The sequence below is a fragment of the Solenopsis invicta genome, chromosome 14 (genome assembly GCF_016802725.1).
Source record: "Solenopsis invicta isolate M01_SB chromosome 14, UNIL_Sinv_3.0, whole genome shotgun sequence".
NCBI classification, from domain to species: Eukaryota; Metazoa; Arthropoda; class Insecta; order Hymenoptera; family Formicidae; genus Solenopsis; species Solenopsis invicta.
This window is the reverse complement of record NC_052677.1, coordinates 7,562,844-7,579,169: the sequence shown is the minus strand read 5'-3', so window position 1 is coordinate 7,579,169 and position 16,326 is coordinate 7,562,844. Positions and strand designations below refer to the sequence as shown.

General features: G+C 30.1%; 1 protein-coding gene across 1 annotated transcript; it reads left to right on the top strand.

Annotated features, from left to right (window-relative positions):
* The first annotated feature begins 2,864 nt into the window (after nt 1-2,864).
* LOC105195396 (PBAN-type neuropeptides-like) lies at nt 2,865-16,029 on the top strand. Its single transcript, NM_001304598.1, has 3 exons — nt 2,865-2,958; nt 11,684-11,926; nt 15,836-16,029. Exons 1-3 carry the CDS (start codon nt 2,865-2,867, stop codon nt 16,027-16,029), a joined length of 531 nt encoding a protein of 176 aa, NP_001291527.1.
* Nucleotides 16,030-16,326: the final 297 nt, after the last annotated feature.

The window sequence follows — 16,326 nt, the reverse complement described above, 5'->3', positions numbered from 1 at the left end:
ATCTAATTTTATTGTTTAACTTTGCATAATTTGAAATGTGTACAACTAAATAAAAAGTTTAATAACAAAAAAATATTTGAGTGTACATACATATGTGTGATAACATGCTCAACTTCAAAAACAATGAGGAATGTGTAAATAAGTGCTAAAATGTACGTTTAAAAAGTGTTTGTGCTCAAAAGTAAAATTGCCTTGTAACAAGTGTCAGTTATTGTGTATTAACACATTAGTACCATTGAAATACGATAGACTACTAAACGAATAATTTCATAAACAATTGTAAGAATTCATCATTTAATAACGCGTGCGCGAAATGATAGGGATAGCCGTAATGTTCACAGTAATTGTAATATCTCCTTCTCCTCAATTATAATTAATAATTCTTTCTCGATATCTTCTACATTAATATTATTCAATATTTTAATAAAAATACTTTTAAATAATATATTATGTATCATTTTTATTGCTTAAACTTTATTCATTATTTATTGGTACAATTAAATTTAATTGTTGCTTTTGTAATTGCAAATCTTTACGATATGAATAAAGGAAAAAATGTCGAGCATCGAAAAAATGTTGAGCATTAAAAAATATTGTCACGTGGGAAGATTTTCGTAGCGTTCGGTTCGACAGACGCAAGTGCTCTTACATCGTATGTCTACCACATACGTATCGTGATAAAAAAGTATGAAGCGGGCGTTTGTTTGCTTTGACAAGTATTAAAAGTACGATGGCTCACGTAGTCGGCGTAGGACGAGTGTGACTCGCCCACTTAGATTTCACTGAAAAACCATGACGTCCATGTGTAGAACTGTTCATCCTAATTGCGCGTCTTAAATAAAATGTACTTTTTGCGTACGCATGATACATGAGTACGCAGGAAAAGAATTAATATTAATCATTAGTATAAATTAAAAATTAATATCAATTGTTATAAATCAACAATTTATTGTTTTATATATAAGCAAGAATGTAAAATCTTGGAAGAATTTATAACCTTAAACATCAGATATATTTAATTTACTTACATGAGAAAACAAAATTTTTTGTAAGCAAATTATATCTGTTTAAGATTATAAATTCTTCGAAAAAAATTTTATATATTTGCTTATATATGAAACAATAAATTGTTGATTTGATACTAATTTGTTTTTTCTGTGTATATTCTCAAAAGACATGCACAATTGCAATAGTTTCAAGCCTTGTAAGTTGATTAACTTGTATTTGATTTAATAACTTGTAAAAACAACGTATTAAGGTTATAGATTGGTCATATTTCAAAGTATTACCAAAAATATAAAAATTTCATAGATTGTTCTACACTTTTACGCTTGAATGTTATGTAAAATTTTTGTATTCTTTTATTAGTTTATTAGAACACAATTCTTTTATTAGTTAAAAAAGTACTCAATTTTTAGTTTACTTTTTATTTTTATGTAAAATCGTGTTTTGTAGTAGCTATTTACATTTAATGTAAATGATCATTACGAATTTAATTAAAAATTTACATATATTAATAAAATTTTCAGCTGGGGTTATTGTGACACGATGTGATCATCATAATACTTTACTGACGTATAACGTTAAGGATTAAGTTTCCAATGTTTTACACATGCACTTTATGTTACAAGCACAAACTGAATAAAAATAATATATTAATGTTAATAACAATATATATTGTTAACATTTGTGTTTATGTGTGTTTCATATATTGTAATAAATATGTACGTTTACCACATTTCCGAGAGCACAACACAATTCTAGGGTAATGGCAGTTCGCACGACCAATCCAACACTTTTATAGAGAGAGAGCGCAAAGAATGCGAACTCATTGATCGCCGAATTAAGCCTGGCAATCGACAAGTTAAATCCAAGATTAATCGTTCGTTCAGGCGGCCGCAGTCATTTGTTACGCCACGTGGGGTATGAAAAATACGCATAAAAAAAACAAGATCTATAAAAAAAAAGATATATTTATATGTTGTTTACAATTGACTCAAATTAATTTTATAAATTTTCAAAACATATGCGTGATTTGAATTATAATGCAACTTAATTGTTCTCCCTAATTATATCCTTAAACAAAATTGGTTCGGTAATAAAAAAGATAATACATATGATTACAAAATTTTTTTAAAGTACAGAATTTGCATGTCAAATGCTTGTAAAAAAAAACAACATATGAAGTATGTACACTAATTTATATTGTATCAATTAAAATATTTAAAAGTTTCTTTTTTACAACTATTATCTCTGCTTTCAATAGTAAAACATAATATTAGTATTTCTTCACTATAAATTAATTTACACATTAAATTAGTTAATGTACAACGATCAAGTATAACAAAAAATAAAAGTAAAAATTTATAAAACTATATAAAAGTAATGTGACTGTTTTTCTTTTTATTAATAAAATGTTAGAAAGTTGGAATTATTATGCGATAAAATTAAACTGAATTCTTTTATAATTTAACATAAAATACACGTTTCTATTTTTGCGCACAAAGAAATCGATACGACAGTTTCATTCACTGAAACCGAAAGAATTAATGAATAGCTCAAGTTTTTTTCCGAGAACGAAGATAGAGGCTGGTCCTGTGCGTGGGAGCGACATTCCCAAGACTCTCGGGTGTGAAACCTGGATCCAGGAACCTCATTGCGTATGTAGGACAGTCAGCCGAGATTTCAAATAAAGACGAATCGTTTCTCGCCGACGATCGTGATTGGTCTCAGAGGGGATGCGAAAAACAACGTCGACGTTCTTGCAACGACGTTAACTCCGACGCACCTCTATAAAACCCCAAGGATCACCGTCGTGTCGAACATTATACTGCTGCGGAGTGTCGAGGAGCGACGTGTCCGAGATGATCGTCACCAGGAATTCCGTTAATCGTGCAACTATCGTCTGCATTATGGCCATGCTGCTCTGCTTGGGGTCTCGCGCTTCTGGTGAATACGGTAATACCGATTTTAATACAGCACGTAATTATTAAAAATGTACATCTATTTTTATTAATTTGTTAATATTCATAGAAAAAAAGGTGATATTACAGGGACTCATTTACATTTCATTTAACAACTTTGTTAATAATCAAAATTACATATTGAAACTTAACAATTATACTGATCAAAACGTTGTTTAATAGATTCTAAACTCCAAGTTATGTAATATTTATTACTTAGAACGTGATTTATAAAACGTGACGGCATTATATAATGGTCGAACAGGAACAGGGATAGTAATCTAAACCATCACAAACATAAATTAAAACATTTTGTTTTGATTAAAACACACAGAATATTTTATTACAATATATATTTTTTTAAATAAATTGTTAGACAGAGCTAAAATATAAATATAAACGCGAAGTTTGAAGTAGATAGATGTGAATGCTTGCACTTGCTTCAATTAGAAGATAGATCACAAATTACTTAAAGAAGCTTTTACAAAAGAAGTTTCGAATTTTCAATTATTGAAAAAAAAATATTGGAAAATACGTACACTTACACATTATCTTTTTAATGTCGATACTAGAAATCTATTACAAGTAGAACAAAAAGATTAACATCATTAATTGTTGCGATAAATATTGCCAAATGTTTTAGTGGTCAAACTGGCCAAGATATCTATACAAAATACAAAGAAATTTATATTTAAACCATGACTGAGATAACATTTTTTGCAATAAATTCTTTTGAAATAAAAGAGGGGAATCGTAGAGATATTTATAAATAATCAAACTTATTAAGTTATTTAGCAATTTAATTTTCGTGATATTACATTTCTGGGTTCTTAAAAATTGTATTTTAAGTCTAGCAAGTATGCGGCACGCAGTTTGAAGAATCTTGTAAATATTTATAAATTCACCTAAAAAATTATTATTGAGCACTAACAAAGAGAATCCGCCAGATGTACATCACTGATTTAAATAAAATTTTATGAGTGTATAGTATTTATTCAAATATTTATTAAATTGCGTAAATTGCGATATTTAGGCATTCTTGAAAAAAATGATGATTAAATAATTCCAGCACCTATATAGTTACAGAAGAATTGTTGTTATTTTTCATTTGTACTAGCGCTCATTGACGGTCTCGGAATATCCATATTGTCAATAAATGATCGTGAATATCTTTTATAAAAAAGACATTTGTGAAAAAAACATCTAATTCGAAAGACTGTGTCAAGACTGTGTTGTTATTAGCTATTTTTCCGTTAGACAAGGAGTTTTACATATAAGCTAACCCACACAACAAAGTCTAAAAAAAAAAAACTCGGCGATCGTTGTATGTATAACGATTTATAAAAACACTTATTTTTATATAGACCTATAGTAAAGTCTTATAGTATCGTTCTTCTGTGACGGTATTAAAAGTGCTGGAAATATTTAATCGTCATTTTCTCAAGAATGCCTAATTTTTGCAATTTACGGTTTTACTCTAATAAATGTTTGAGTGAATACTACATACTCATAAAATTTTATTAAAATCGGTGATGCACTGGTTGCGGCCTTTCCTTGTAAGATCCGCTTTCGATATAGTCAATCTTGTTTTATGAATATGTTAGAACAAAAAAGCCATCAAAACGATATCAAAATGATATCAGAATGATTACAAAATAACTATTAAGTCACTTTGATCAATCACAATTCACTTTAATATGATTTTGACTTATTCTACTTGGGAAATTACGCTTCTTAAAAAGTTTGATTACGCTTTTATTACTTTAATTTATATGCTTTATCTATGTTTCAATTTATGCCTAATTTGCGCTTGCTTTACGCTATATTTTGGCTTAACTTTTACTATCACAAAAACAGTCACCTATCCAATTCGTCGTTGTCAATGTTGCTTCAGGCTCCTGACTTCTCACCGCGGCCATATTAAAGTCGTGGCGTCAGAAGCGTAAAATTGCGTGAAATGACATGTAATTTTGTCCGACGTGCCATTTCTAAATAAAGTCAATTTGGATAAAGCAGACTAATTAGATGGCTTTAAAACACTTGTAAAAATGGGTCAAGACTATCCTTTTTTTGCCTAGCAATCAGTAAATAGTCGTAAAAAGTACGTAAAATGACGCCCCCCTTTAAGAAAACATTCGAATAGCTATTAAAAGGAGTGAAAAATGTGCTTTTATGTATAAAATTCAAAGAAACTTTACTTGCGGTCCACATTTATGAATTTGGTAAATACGAAACAAGTCATATTTTCACAATAAAACACATAATAATAAAGTGACATGCACAACAACATCTCATCGTCAATCTATCACATTTCACGTTTATTAATTATAATTTTGTCTGCGACGGAATGTCGCTATCGTCAACGCGGAGTTCTCGGGTGTGGAGTCAAGTGCCTTAACCCTTAAATATACTAGGGGGTCTGGGAGATCCTTTACGATATTTCGAACGATTGCTATGTAAAAATAAAATACAGGGATAGGAGGTTCAGACTAGAGTGTAAAAAAAGTTGAAAATCTTTTTTTTTTCGATTAATATGGTTGATCAATTTTATTGGTCAACTGAAATTCAAACTGCACGGCAGTATAGTTTTGTTGGGGTGAATGGGACCCATATAGTGTGTGAGTGTAACTTTTTTATAAGTTATCTTATATAAGTTATCTCTATATACTCTGTCTAAAGTTAAAATATTATATAGTGTTGTAAAGAAGGGGGCTTCTGCGCATGTGTTCGAAATATATAATGACACACATCAATTTTTAATTTTAAACATCTTGAGTTAATAAAAAGTATTCCCTTGTTACCTAATTATTGAAGGTGTGTACGTACCTGAGATTTCGGGTTTGGGTTGTGTCGGGAATTTTTTCTCGGGATCGAGTCGGGATCCGAAAGTTCTTAATGTTCGGATACCCGAAACTTACGAGTACCCGAAGTTGAAATCGGGTCGGGTTGAGTTAAAATCGCAAAATTTTTTGTAAATTTCGAATGCTCAAATCTAAAGTTGGATCAAGCAGCGATCATAGATCTAGATACTTTATACACTGAGAAAAAAATTACTAAATTTTAATAATTATTTGTTTAAATATTGTCCCAAATATAAATATATATTTAATTAGTACAAAAACCACTAATTTGACTATTATTTTTTTATTAGTACATTATATACAGTACATAAGTAAATACTTATGTACTGTAAGTAAATATTGTATTGGTAGTATTCAAAGTTAATAATTCAATATAATAAACGAAATGTTTTACAGGTCATAGCTAGATCTTAGTGCTGATATTTATTATGAGTGATTTTATGTACCTTTTCATGTTTACAAAACTGCGTATCGAATAAAACATTTTAAATTTAAGATTTTAAAACACAGTTCTAAGTTGAATAAAAAATAGTAATATCACGTAAACTTAAATTTCCAGATTTGGAAGTTTTATAACATTCTATAATATAATTTGATGTAAAAGTTTATAAGAGAGAGAAACAGTTCATAATATAAGCTATTAAAATTATTTTATTTCAAAAATTTTATTTTAAAAATTATTTTATTTCATTTGAATGGAGAAAACATAATTGTTCTACCAATGTCGCACCATAACTTTATCATATACCGTTAAATTTGTAATAAAATAAATTTTATTTTGTTTATAAAAAGAAATAAAAATTTTGAAAAAAAGGGGTAAATGGTGGGAGAAATGTATGAAAAAATTAAAAAAAAAATTTTTTGTTGTTGTTATGAAGTACTCTTCGAGCTATTCAACTTTCATTTAGAACATTTTTCTCTATCTCTTTTAGTTTTCACGGTATACGCTCCAAAAGAAAAAAACCGATTTTCTTGAAAGGGCTGTTTCACCCTTAAACTGAAATTGGGCACGAACAAAAAATATTTTTGTGTTATGGATGGACTCCTCTATGTGTGTACAGCCATGAGCTAAAAGGTTGCAACACATTTTCTTTGATGGTTTTTGGAATGTAGAATTGCTCATCGATCGGCGAACGTAATTGGTTCTTACCTGTGGATTTAACCAATTAAGTTCGTCGATCGATGAGCAAGTCTACATTCCAAAAACTATCGAAGCAAATGTGTTGCAACCTTTTAGCTCATAATTGTACACAAAATTTTAGACTTTTTTGAATTTCTGGATGCAAACCTTCCTTGTCAGTTGCCTCCGGGCAGTAACAAAGTGAGGATCGCATTTCGCACGTAGTGTGTTTGATGATGCGTCGAGATTCAAGATGCAGCGGTTAATCGAACAGCGATATACGCAATCAAATTTTACGTTGAACTCCAAAAATCAGGCTTTGAGACGGTGAGCCTGATTCGGGGCTTTTTAAACGGGGATTGACGTCTGGGTGTAAAAATGATAGCAGAAGATTCAAAACTTTTTGCAGTTTCTCCATATTTTTATCCGTTTGGGACGTTGACGGACGCCCAAAGCGCTCAGTGTCAAGGTTTTCTCGGCCCTCCAGGAACATCTTGTACCACTCGTAAATGCTTGGCTGGTACATGGCTTCCTCCATGAAGCTTCCTGAATCAAGCTTACCGTCTCAGAACCCGATTTTGTAAGTTTAAAATACAAAAAATTTGATTGCGTATCGCTGCATCTTAAATCTCGACGCGTCATCAAAACACACTACACACGAAATGCGATCATCACTTTGTTACTGCCCGGTAGCGACTGAGACAAATTGCATTCGTTACCTAAGACTCTCTACCACATTTCCCGCCAAAAACCGCATCGTTTTAGCCCTTCTGGTTCGCTGGAGAATTTTATTTTGAAAACTTTTAGGACAGACCATGTATACACAAAATTAATTTTATACTTACTTTTCAAGAATTTATTGTTAATAGATTTTTCATAGAAAAAAGTCATAAATGCATAAATTATGGGTTTTTATTTTTTTAATTATTTGAACAGTGTTTTATTAATGCAGTAGAGGAAAAGAGGGTAATATGTCAACCATTTTTACTTTATTGAATAACTTTGTTTATAATCAATATTTTATATTGAAACTGGAACGATTATATTCGTCACAGTTTTGTTTAACAAATTCTAAACTTAAAATAATGAAATATTTATTACTTAAGACATGATTTATAAAAATGCGACGCACGGTATAATAGGTAGAAGAAAAAAAGTAGTGGTAATATGGCTAGCCCAAAAATAATTTTTTAAAAATTGGATTAGTTAAAAAAAACACAATATTTTCTTATAAAATTATATATTTTTAGTTTTCCGTTATTTAGAACCGTTATTTCTACATTTAAAATTTCCCTACGGAAAAAGACTTTAGAGATATCGTGAGAAATATTATTTTATCTCTGTTGAACTTCAAACAATAAATATAAAATAAGATTTCTAATGTTTCTGAACATTGGTCTTTAGAATAATAATCGATTTATCCAAGAAATATTTTGTTTAAAAAGTCATATTATTTATAGAAAAATTTTGTTTAAAAAACCATATTAACAAAATTGTATGTTTTTGTTTAACTCTGCAGAAGTGTGTACAGTCAAACAAAAAGTTAAGTGACAAAAAAACAGTCGAATGTACATACATTCTTGTGATAATATGTTCAAGTTTATAAACAATGAGAAAGTATGTGAAATTAAGTGTTAAAATATACTTTGAAAACGTTTAGAAGTGCTCGAAAGTAAAAATGTCTTATAATAATTGTTAGCTATGTATTGGCATATTAGCGTCATTAGAAACGACGGACTACTAATTGTATAATTTTATAAACAATTATTTGAATTTGACACTTAATTATGGATATAATGGGGGTAGCCATAATGTCTACAGTAGCCATAATACTCTCTTCTCCTTTATTAAAGCAGTGCAATATTTAGTTTCCGAAATAAAAGAGTGCTTTCTTTTAAGAAAGCATACAAGCATTAGCGACTTTCCTTAACAAAAAAATAATAGAAATCAATTACCTTTTGCTATATCTGTATGTGTTTTATTTATGACGTCTTTCCTTAAATTTTTGTACGTACGAGGTATGATGTTTCTGAAAAGTGTTGAACGACTTGAAATATTTTATCGCCGTTCGGCAATAGAAAATTTCTTCTTTGAGCTATGTTGTTTCGAATTCCACATCGGGGAAATACAAGCATCGTTAATCCATGATGCACATTTCGTTTATATTAAATTATTAAATTTACTGCCAATAAAATATTTACTTACGGCAGGAGAGACCGGGGTAAGATGTTCCCGGGGTACGTTGTTACGGTTATAATTTCAAAATAAAAAGAGATAGCGATATGTTCTAAGTACGTCACGAAACAACAACCGATCACGTCACTGCGGCAATCATTTTACAATTAGTAGTGTTTAACTTAACCTACGCTGCGGTCTGTGTAAAGACATGCTTGTGCATCAAATAAATGCATCAAGTAAATATTTGTCTATCGTAATTTTTTGGTCTATTTTGCTTATTTAAGGTAGTTCTTATTATTTATTGTATTTATGTAGATAGATATACATTCAGAAATATGATATACTAGTGTTTATTCGTCTATTTTAATATGTAGGCAAAACAATGTATCAAGATGTTACATGTGTCGAATGGGGCTAGTTGTTACCGCTATTTGAGGTACGTTGTTACCCTGGAAAAATTTGCCCTGTCGCATATGTGCAATTGTCTACATCGATTCTCATTTTGTTATAGGATGCGGACATATAACAAAAGACAGAAAAAGTTTTAATAAAATATTCAACATTTAATCTCAAAAAATTAAAGTGAAAGCAGAAATGAGAAAATTTTATTAAAATAAAAAATTTTTAAACTACAAAAACTTGACGCTGTTAGATATTTAAATATAATCAAATGTTGTAAAGTATAATAATAACTTAGAAAATTATAATAACTTACAATGTTACTTTAATGTTAAAGAAATTTAATCTGTAACTTACTTCTAATTATTTTTATAACGCATATCTTACAAGTGTTACATTTATTGCATTAGTTCTGTCAATTTTTTGCCTTGCTTTTCTTATCCAGTAGCGCGTTTTTATAGTTAAAAAATTTTTTATTTTTATAAAATTTTCTTATTTTTGCTTTTTTTTCACTTTTTAATATTTAATTTTTTATTGTTCTTCTAAAAGGCTGATTATTTTTTTATTTTATTATTATTTAAATTAGGTACGTAAAACGATCACAAAGATTATCTTAATATTGTTTTTCTAAAAGGTTAATCATTTTTTTATTTCATTATTATTTAGATTAGATTTTTAAATTTATTATTTAAAAGGATCGTAAAGATTATTTCAAAGCACTGATTTCATAAATACAAATGTTTATAACAAAAAAATGAGATAAAATGTAGTTTTAGATGTGGTTTATAATTATTATAAATTCTATGATTGTTAACATAATTAAATATAAATATCAGTTGTTTAGCTTTAATGTACTTGATTGTCTCGTTACTTCATTAAATACTAATTATAAATATAATTCACGTGTTTTAATTTATTAAAAAAATTTTTTTTTTTTAAATGACTTTATATCTTTTGGTAACACATTACCCCAGTGCAGTAACAACTAACCCCCAAGGGGTAAAACGTTCTTCTTTGACTTTGACACTTATAAATAACTTTGTACAAAAATCAATGATAATATACTATAATTAACCTTAAACAATAAATCTAAAATACAATAAATTTGATGATAAATCAGTCAATAGTCAAAGAAACAGCAAATGATTTCACTAGTCATTTTTGATATTTTCTTAAAATCGGCACCTCCCGATCTCTCCTATATAAATATTTAATTAATAAAAAAATGTTAAGTTAGTGGTTCTTCTACTAAATAAATATATATTTATTTTTCTTACCTTTCTTATATGTTTTTATATGTTATATTAGTTTCAAAGTATATTCATTAAATTTAAAGCATTTTGCATATTTGTAGCAACGCGTTCAATATAACATACACATTGCCATAACATTATTGTAACCTTACATCGTAATATTTCTAAGAGCGGACATTTCAACGTTGCCGTAAGCTTACAGTAGCATTGCAAAAGTATTTCACAACTTCTATTTAATATTACAATGTTTTATTGTAAGGTTTATGCAATATTTCTACAATCTTTTGGTGCTGTATGGGCGTTTTACGAAGAATCATGTAAGAGGCATATTTAGACATTCGAAATATCAAAGAGTCAGAACACTTCAAAAAGTTTTCTATTTCTTTTATTAGTACAAAGAGACAAATAAAACACTGATCTTTACTTCAAATTTAAATTTAAAAATTTGAGATTTTTTAATTCAAAGTAGTCATTTTTGCAAATTTTTGGAATACAATTTCTTTAAACAATTATAATTATTTAAAAATAAAATATTTTTTATTCGGATCTTATTTATTGATTTTATATATTTTGAGTTAAAAAATTTGTTTTCTATTTAAAAATATAACGTGACAATGAGATTTTAGACTCTAGTGTAGCGGAAAACGCAAAAATAGCAATATAGAAACCTAGGTTTATAGTATTTTTATAAAAAATTCTTATTTTTGTTAATACTTCTTAATACATTTCCATTACAGTACACGTTTATTTCTTGTTAAAGTAATTTTTTATTCAAATAAAGAAACCGCTGCTAAATATTTTTGCATTATTTTCAAATGTAGTTTAGAACAATATATAATTTTTATTATTTTAAAAATAAATGTAATACCCAAGAAATCCTAATTTTATTTATTAACCGCGTGTTTACAGAATCAAGGGAAATTGGCTCTAACGGCGGATCGAGTGAGAGTAGATCTCCGAGCAACGATTTTGGTTCCTGTATCGACGGCAAATGTATCAAGCGCACCTCGCAGGATATCGCCAGCGGCATGTGGTTCGGCCCGCGTTTAGGAAAGCGATACAAGTCAGATGAGAAACAGGAATTGAGTTCCGAGATCGAGATCCTTGCGAACGCGTTAGATGGCGTGCGTTGGGCGGTCATCACAATTCCGGGTGAGAATCAAAATTTTTTTAAGCGATTCATCACTAGGCAGTATTAAGGCGATACTGGACCGCGATTTCTGTACGCAATTATTTTTGAACACGCTAATCTTTTAATTAATTTTACAGATTTCAAAATCCTTTTTTTACAGTTAAAAAAGTGACAAAAATATATTGCGGAAGCAATAATTTAATTAACGAAAAACAAAAATAGATTAAAAAAGTTTAGTTTAAATATCGGCTTCTTCAATCGACTCGTGACAACGTGTGTCCCATATAAAAGTTTCAATTTTTATTTTGTACTCTGTGAAACAAGTAATAGGGTCCTTGTGATGTGAATTAGAACGAAAGAACAAGACGGTATTTGCAGAATAATCCTAGAAGCATTAGTATAAAAAAATATGTGTCTGAAAATTTTTTATATAAATTGGCGTACGGAATTGGTGCGAAGAATAAAACAGAACAGCTAGCAATTGTGTAACGTGCTAGTTGAGAGAGCTTGCTTTAAATGGCGTTGAAATCGAAGACAAAAATAGATAATGTATTCATGAGTACATTTGATAAAGAATCTGCTCGCTTGGTCTTACAATTAGCACTATTCCTCTTACCTTTTGCGATCGCGTGTGGCTCAATTTTTCGTCAAAGAAAAATCTGTAATACTGATGTCAAATGAATTCGGCCGTCACTTTAAGATTTAAGCATCATCTAAAGATTTAAACTTGCATGTTCTTTTGCTCGTATAAAACTTTAATAATTCTTTTATTATTGGTTTTATGTGCAAAGAAAGTTGTTGACTAAATTTTTTAAGTTGATGAAGTTGAAATTTTGTCAAATATTTACTTATGTATTTAAATATGCAAATACTTGAACTAATTAAAGTACTACTTAAATATGTAGATTAAAAAATACATAAAATATTTAAAATATAAAATTAAATTTCTCTAATTCAAATATGTATTTAAGTTAAATATTTGAAATGTTATTTAAAAAAAGATTACATAAAATTAGAAAATTAAATTCCTTCAGTTCAAATACTTACTCGTATGTATTTAAAGTTAATTATAGAAGTTCAAATATTTTTAAACTGACTTTAGATTCTAACTTAAAGCACCTGTCTACTCATCGCGGTGATATTAAAGTCGTGACGTCATAAGCAAGAAATCACACATAAAAGTTTTTACCGTGGCATTTGTAAATAAAGAGAGTTTAGATAAAATAAAATAAAAAAATCGCTTTAAAATACTTGTAAAAATGAACCTTGACTATCCTTTTTCTGCCTAACAGTTAGTAAATAATCGTAAAAAGCATGTAAAGTGAAGCCTATTCAGACAGAAAAACACAGCTATTGGACAGCTATTGAAAGGAGTAAAAAAATGTGCTTTTTTGTATAAAATTCAAAGAAACTTTACTTGTGGTCCATTTTTACAAATTTGGTAAATACAAGACTAATCATATTTTTATAATAAAACACATAATAACAAAATGACATGCACAACAACATCTTATCATCAATGTGTCACTTTTTACGCCTATTAGTTCTAATTTTGTCCACGACGGAATTGCGCTACCGTCAACGCGGAGTTCTCGGTTGAAACGCCAGAAGCCTTGATTGACAATGTAAAATTTCGGCGAGTGTCTCTGTATTGATGACGAAGAGTTGAGAAGGTATTACTACCTTTCAATCGCAGACACAGTCTCTCACACGAAGACATTCTTGCACAACTCAGCAATCTCCTTTTTCTACCAATAAACCGATGGACGCCTATTGTTGACTATTTTCCTAACTATAGGCGCATCGCATGACTTAGTGACGATCTTCATCACTTAGCGCGTTCTAATATTTGCTCCTCTTAATTGACTTCTCTCATTATGAAACGAAATATTGCCTCGTTAAAAGTCCAAATTTTCCAGCTAACTTAGTCCTTTGAGATAATTTGTTCCAACTCCCTACCTCGATGCCTGTACCTTCTACCGGATGATGGTCACTATGAATATATTGATCATCAACTCCTTGCGTAGCACTCTTTTCAGCAGATTGTTATTGATAAAGATTAAATTTGCAATTACAAACCAGTTGATTCAAGAAGTCTTAAAATTTTTTTATTGATGCACTTAATGGACCGTAACAACTATAAGTATAAACAGTCATTCTTTGCTGGAATGGTTATTTTCCATAGACGTAGACTAATATTACTGCTCTACTAGAGTAGACCCTGATGGCTAAATAGTATTCACCTAATGCCTAAATAGTATCCAAATTCTGTACTGTTCGCATAGAATTGCCACATACGCATCCTATTCGCAAAAAGTTTGCATCAAGAAGCCCTGTGTTGCCTCACAATGATTAAGATTTAGTTGATACAATCTCATTTCTCTATTCTACATCCCAAAATACTTTATGGAAAACTGGATATCCGTCACTGCTAGCAGCACATTCAGTGTCCCTACTGTTGCCATTTCCTCTGCAGAAAACAAAACTCGGTTAATATAGCTTTTATCAAGATGCCCTTTCTGACCATACTTTATACACAAACTAGATCTGTTGAACTTTTACAGTTTCTCAGCTAGGTGTTCGTTTCTAGATTTCAAGCACTTGAAGTATTCAAGAAAACTTACCGTCTCGAATACGACAAATAACGCAATTAATTTTTATTTTGCTAGTGAAATAACTTTCCTAGTCGATTGATCCTGTGCTCTCAGTCTGCATACTATTCTCTTCCATCTCTGGATGGGGCAACTTAATACACATTCCTTTTTATTGAATCAGGCAAGTAGTGCGAGCATATTGCACTCGCGAGTCGCTTGATCTCTCCATGCACGTTATGTTAGCCAAAATCTAAGAGTTCCGCAATTCTCTTCCCCAATCTCTTGAATGCCGGCTTCTATTTTCACTTGTGATATTGACAGTCGCGATGGCCAAGTGCTGCCCTTTGCAGCTTTGCGGTCGCATTATTGAGATATGTAGGAGCGCGCTTGTTCACTTACTGGAAACGCTTTGGCTGGCTATTCGATCCCTTGTTTCTAAGTTTCCCTTGTTTGCATTTGTTTTTTGTATACCTACATCCTTTTTTAAATAAAAGAAAGTCTTAACAACAGCTTTTTTACAGACTTTCAACTTAAAATACAAATTTCGGAATATTCCCGGACTAGTTACGAATTACCCCGGGCTTGAGGCTATTCTTAATTCTTGACATTGGTGGACATTTTTATACTTTAAAGCAAGTACATTTGCATGTTCTATTTATATCGGCATTGTGAAGGGAAAGGTTCAACTTTTCAAACCGGCTCATATATATTTTTTTTTTTTAATTAATATAGGACTCAGGAGACACAAAAGAAAAAAAGGTCTAACGATTTGCCCCGGTCTCCCCTATTTCTGCATGACATTTTAAACTTCTATTCAAATAAGGGGATTATAGTCGTCATTCAATCCGATTGCATCAATATATCGATCTTTTATAATTTCCTAACGTTTTTATCATTCATCATTTTTATAAAAGAAAAGAATTTTCTGTATGTAATATAACATTTTTGTACTTTCCGTTTAAATCAAATTTTCAAACGGTAAGCTCAAAAATTCCAAAAAATTTGGCTCAAGCCAAAGTTATTTTTCAATTGACCCAAAATTTTATGATTATTTAGACATGGAATAAAACCTTATTAAACCTATACGTTTTTCATTAAATTTAAATTAAAAATAAATTCTATTTAAACAAAATGTCAGTCTTTCTTCTAGTTCTCTCTAAATTACTCCCGTATAATTTTATTTGAAAATTTCTAGAGAATTTTAATGTTATAAACAATTTCTTATTTTCAATGTTTACATTAAAGTCTATTAACTTATGGCTCCGCAATTTTAAAAATTTAATACAGTAATTCTCTAATTTTTCTTATAATTATAACAAACAAAAATAATTTCAGCTAGTGACAAGAGACAGCCTCAATTTACTCCGCGTCTGGGACGAGGATCAGGTGAGGACCTCTCTTACGGAGACGCATACGAAGTCGACGAAGACGACCATCCATTATTCGTGCCCCGTTTAGGACGACGGCTTCCCTGGATACCATCACCGAGACTCGGACGTCAATTACGCAACGTATTACGAAAACTATAGGCAACTATCCGAGTTAGAAGATCATTGAAAATTGGAGGAAAAAGTATGATTTCGTAGATTTGCGCGATTGTGACGATCTTGATGAAACGATAACCACAGTTATGGCATGATTATGTGTAAGATATAGAGAAATAAAGTATATTTGTATTGCGAAACTAACTGTCATCTTTTTTCCTAGTATCTTAAAAATTAGAAATATTACTAAAAATGTTTTACATTTGTTTAACCCTTAATCAACACAGGTGCCATAGAGATACAGAAATTGAAAGTTCTGTATCTTTACGGCGCCTGTGTTGA

Coding starts and splice junctions, on each gene's coding strand:
- LOC105195396 (NM_001304598.1), top strand. CDS start 2,865: ATGATCGTCACCAGGAATTCCGTTAATCGTGCAACTATCGTCTGCATT. Junction 2,959..11,683: donor TCGCGCTTCTGGTGAATACG/GTAATACCGATT, acceptor GCGTGTTTACAG/AATCAAGGGAAATTGGCTCT. Junction 11,927..15,835: donor GGCGGTCATCACAATTCCGG/GTGAGAATCAAA, acceptor AAATAATTTCAG/CTAGTGACAAGAGACAGCCT.